General features: G+C 47.8%; 1 protein-coding gene across 1 annotated transcript; it reads left to right on the top strand.

Annotated features, from left to right (window-relative positions):
- Positions 1-822: 822 nt before the first annotated feature.
- Positions 823-4,507, top strand: IGFBP1 (insulin like growth factor binding protein 1; the record flags this gene model as incomplete). Its single annotated transcript, XM_084247888.1, has 4 exons — positions 823-1,180; positions 2,577-2,761; positions 3,428-3,556; positions 4,376-4,507. The coding sequence occupies 4 exons, from the start codon at positions 823-825 to the stop codon at positions 4,505-4,507; spliced, it is 804 nt and encodes a 267-aa protein (XP_084104014.1).
- Positions 4,508-5,434: the final 927 nt, after the last annotated feature.

Here is a 5,434-nt window from a genome sequence, read left to right as displayed (position 1 = left end):
CCCTGAGCCAGAAAGTCAGAAGTCCCAGGTCTGGGCTCCATTCCGCAGCCATGACCCTGCCTCTTGAGAGGACCCTGCTGAACCCCCTCTTCTGTGGCAGCAGTTAGCAAGGCTTGTCCCTGGGGGTGGTTGTGAGCTGGGCATCAGGCCTGGGACCAACCGCCCATCTCCCTGTCTCTTTCCCGGGAAAGGGTGCATTCCGTTCAGTTCAGTTAAGTGGGGATGGGACTTCTTCCTGCAGAGAGGGAAGCAGTTCTGTGCCACTGTGCTTTGTCACTGTGAACAGCCAGGACTAGGGGAGACCTGGGTTCCAAACTTCTCTTCCAGCTTAGATCTTGCTTTTTCAGTTTGAAAACTGGCCAGTTCTTTGCTGGCGCCCAGCTATTCTCTCGGGCTTTCCCGGGGTGAGGCGAGGAGTGCTGGCATGTGGGGGTAGCTGGCATGTGGCGGCAGCTGCGGTGGTGAACGAGAGAAGCCAGAGCCAGGCGCGCATCAGTCTACCTGACCACGCGCTCCTGGCTAGAATTGCACTTTCTTTGGCTCCACGTTGGAACCGGTAACTACAGGACAAACAGTCTGAAACCTGGACGTTTACCCTCCTTCCACCCACGGTTTGCGCAGGGCCTAGGGTACACCAACAAAACAAACTTATTTTGAACACTCGGCAGCGAGCTTGCAGCGCTGCCAATCATTAACCGGGGGTTCAAGCGGTGCCCTCTGAAACCCTTCATAAGGCTCCCGCGGGGCCCAGCGAGCATAGGCCAACGTGCCACCTCAACCACCAGACGAGCATTGACTTCTGTCTGCCACCTCCGCTCGGCGATGCCCAAGGTTCCCGCTGCCCGCGCTTGGCCGCTTCTGCTCCTGCTCGCCATCCAACTCTGCGTGGCCACCGACGTTCCCCAGCCTTGGCGTTGCGCCCCCTGCTCCGCTGAGAAGCTCGCACTCTGCCCGCCGGTGCCTGCCTCATGCAGTGAGCCCACCCGTCCTGCTGGCTGTGGCTGCTGCCCGACTTGCGCTCTGCAGCTGGGCGCGGCCTGTGGTGTGGCCACTGCACGCTGTGCCCGCGGGCTCAGCTGCCGCGCACTGCCAGGGGAGCCAAGGCCCCTGCATGCCCTCACCCGTGGCCAAGGCGCCTGCATGCCTGAGTCCGATGCTGTGCCCAGCGCTGAGGACACAGGTAACACCATATTCCCCACCTCAGCACTCTTTGGGACAGATGAATGGGAGGGGGACTGGGTAGGCCAGGAGCTCAACACAAACCTACAATTGGTGAGGTTCAAACCCTTTGCAGCCAGAGCCTATGGTCAGAGTCAGCAGAGGCTTTAGACCACCTAAGTGAGCCTTCTTTGCAGAGTCCTGCAGGACACACCCAGAAGGGAGAGATTTGGGGGCTCACACAACTGGGGAGGAAATTTGCGACAGAGGCCATTCCCAGGACCCCACAACTCACTGGCTTATAGAAATCCAGAGTACAAGAGAGGAGGGAGGCCACAGGGATGTCCCAGGCAGGGGGGATGCCAGCCTGGTGCCTCTGCTCCTCCTTTCAGCAGGTGAAATTGTGGTGCCAGTGGCTGTCGCCTCTGGAGGGATTTGGTATGGGAATCCTTCCTGCTAGCCTCCAGGGAAGTGTTTGGAATGTCCTTTGTAATACATGTCCTGGAGACAATATGTGTTCCCCAGGTGTTTACAGAACATAATGTGAGAGTTTAGGCTGAAAATTTCACTTGCATTCATAGCCATAGAAAAATAGTGTTTGATGTGTATGTTGATATCAAGAACTTGACAATCAGGACTTTCCTGAATTTAGCAGTGATTTATTTGTAGTGTGAAGAAGAGGAAATACATCTTCCCCAACTCCCTCTCCTACATCCTGTATGACTCTTGGAAGAATCTTGTGGTATCCATAAGATAGGAATCTGTTGGAGCCCTCCCAAGGGGGACACAGTTTTCCTGCTGGTCCTCTACCTTCAGAGTAAATGAAATGCGGTCATCTTGATGGTTTGCAAAGGAGATGGCTTCCTGATGGGGTGTTCAGGAGAGTCAGTGCTTTATGATTCTGTCTATGCACCAGATCCAGATCCTAGGATCTCCATCTGGTGACTTTACCTACTCTTACAGGGGTTTAGAAGAAGTCACACAGAGCTCTTGGGTAGAAGGGTTAGTGCTGCTATCTAGACCTGCTTCTGAATGAACCTAGCATGTGTTCATAGGGTATTACTAAACTGTCCATTTTATGTATGGGAAAGCTGAGGATGGGGTCAGGAATTAAACTGTAATTTGTGACTTTTTAAGGGCTCTTCTCAGACCTCAACATATGTGCATGTACTCCTCCTGCTGCTCGATAAGTAAAAACGGGACACCCTTGCCAAACCTAAAAGTGAACTATTATGTTGGGTCATCTCTCTTCCTTAAAACTACCAGATGTCCCTTTGAAGAGGGAATTGGAAAAACTCTGGGTCAACATGACCATCTTTTATGTCCTAACCTGGTTTTGTGGGAAGGGAAGTAACCTCAGGAAAGACCAGCACAGGTGCTTGTAGAAGGGCTCATTGTCTATGGCACTGCTTTTCCAGATACAAAGGACTCTGCCAACCTGGAGAGTGCAGCCCCCGAGAGCTCAGAGATGACCCAGGAACAGCTCCTGCATAGTTTCCACCTCATGGCTCCATCCGGCGAGGTCGTGTCCATTCTCTGGAATGCCATCAGCAATTATGAAAGCATGAGGGCTCGAGGGATTGCCAGCATCAAAAAATGGAAGGTGAGGCCCTGCGGTTGGTGGGAACCAGCTCCTGTTGGAGTCTCTAGCTATGGCATGCAGAAGCAGAGCGTGGGGAATGGGGTCCTCCCTAGTCCTGGAGACCAGGAAACAAACATTCCTTCCAATGCCTAATGAATGTTTCTCAGCCTAGCTTCATCAAGTTTTTCACACAGGGCACCCAAGGGATGGAAAGTCAATCCAGTTCCTGCTGTAGAATTGTAGATATGTGACTCTGACTAGTGTCAGACTAGATATGTCTAAAGAGCATTGAGTTATACTCTTTGAAGGCTTAGCACAAGAACTTATAACTGCCTCCTCTATCACTTTTCTTGCCCTTTAAAAATTGTGGTAAAATAGATATAACATATATTTTGGCATTCTAATCATTTTAAAGTATAAAGTGCCATGGCATTAAGTATTTTCACATTTTTCTGCAACCTCTACCACTGCCCATCTCCAGAACATTTTCGTCATCCCGCATTAGAGCGCTAGCCTTTGAATAGGACTCACCTAGACATCTTAGTTGATGTCCACTTGAGGGCGACAAAGAATCAAAATTGGAGGGTCTGCTCTCCGAGCCTTTACAAAACCTCTTCCATCAGTGTTTATTAGGTTGATAATTCACTTTTTGTTGCCACTTATTCCCATATCAAATTACTCTTTCAGGAGCCTTGCCAGCGAGAACTCTATAAAGTAATGGACAGACTAGCCAAGGAACAGCAGAAGGCAGGAGATGAACTTTACAAATTTTATCTGCCAAACTGCAACAAGCATGGATTTTATCACAGCAAACAGGTATGTGTCCTGCCAATGTGTGTACCACTGCTGTCCACATTCCTGCAAAGCCATGCTGTTTTTAAAAGGGAGTTCAGTCCCGGAAAAGCTCCATTAAGTCCAAAATTGATCATATTAAGTAAGATCTACCTCTTTGGGACTAGGAGCACCTAACCTTCAGTGTCCTTAAGACCAGGTCAGTGTTTCATGGCCAGCAGAGGACATTGTACTCAGCACTGGATTGCTCCATTACTTAACAAGCCTGAGGGGGATTTCCAGACCCTTCAGGTCCTGGATCTTAGGGTTTCATCTGTAACATGAGAGGAGCACACAGCTCTACTTAGGAAGGCTAGTATCTGTTTAAACATCTTTTATTTCTTTTTTTTTTCCCTATAAAGGGAAATAAACACCATAGTATAATACAGTACAGGTTTTAGACTTGTGAGATAGTAAATGATATTAGACACACTATGACTTTGGACTCCGTGAAGCAGAGGTAGTATGGATATTCTCAGGAGAACTGAGGACTAGGAGGTGCTATGTGTATAACAGACAAGGAATTTGTTGAGGAATGGGAAGCCATGACAGGGCTTTCTTCCTCCGGGCTCTCCAGCTCTGCTGTCAGGACCATGGAGCAGGTAGCTCTGCCCACGCTGCGTGGTTTCTCACACTCTCGTGAAATCATTATTGCACAGAACACTCGATCTTTATCTCCATTTTTGGAGTAGAACCAGAAGGGTGTTGGATTGATCCTCGATCATGGCCAGCTGGGTGGCATGAAGCTTCACCTGCTCCCCAGTTTCATGTATCTGTTCTTGACTGTTTGTCTTGTCTTTGCAGTGTGAGACATCCCTGGAAGGTGAGCCAGGGCTCTGCTGGTGTGTCTACCCCTGGAGTGGAAAGAAGATCCCAGGGACTGTGGAGATTAGAGGGGACCCCAACTGCCATCAGTATTTCAACTCACAGAACTGAACACAGATGTATAGGATCTATTTCTTCACATGAACTATTTAAGTATATAGTGTATTTATACTTTTGAACACACATACACTTATATATATTTATACATATGAACCACTTTTTATACTCCACATATTACTTGATACATAAAGCTGTAGTTTATTTATTCACTGTAAGTTTATTTTTTTTCTACACAGTAACTTGTGTTATATATTAATTTATGTACCATGAAACTCTTTTCATTATGTTGTATGTGAAAAATACTTGTACTTTAGCTCTTCAAAGTTTTGTGCTTCTGTTTTTAAAGAACAGAAAATGCAAAATCACATGTACAGCAGTGATTTTTTTTCAAGAGGCTTAATGGAAGACAGTTAAGCCATGCTGACAAATGATATAGTCTGTATATTCCAGGCATCCATGTTTGGTATAAATTTGCAGGGTAAGTTAAATGTTGATTATAAATAAATGTTGATTATAATAAAGCTAGACATGGTAATGTTGCTTAATGTTAAAACACACAATGGATGGTCAGACATACAGTGCAAATGTATTTGGAATAAATATTCCACATGGGAACATTGTCATGGCTGTGGACATTTGTTGGACATATCACATTCTTTGTTTCTGAAATCACTCTCTGGTCTCCTGCAGCCTTGGTATTTCAAGTCTGCAGGCTCCTCATCGTCACTGCTGGAGGGACTTCCCTGAAGTGGTGTCAAGGCCCAGGCTGCTGTCCCCTCCCACCCCTTGTGAACTTCCTCTTGATTATCCCCTTCTCTTCCACCTGTAAACAAGAGGGGGATTCCCCCACCTTACCCATGAGACAGACGCTCTTCCTCAATTTACTCCCTCTCCTGTCCCCCACTCTGCCATCCAGTCTCTGTCCTCTACGGGGTTTGAGTTAGACACTTCAGGCCAGCATGCTGCTTGCCTCTTCTG

This window comes from Talpa europaea (genome assembly GCF_964194135.1).
Source record: "Talpa europaea genome assembly, chromosome: 11".
Classification (NCBI taxonomy): Eukaryota; Metazoa; Chordata; class Mammalia; order Eulipotyphla; family Talpidae; genus Talpa; species Talpa europaea.
This window is presented reverse-complemented; position numbering and strand designations above follow the sequence as displayed.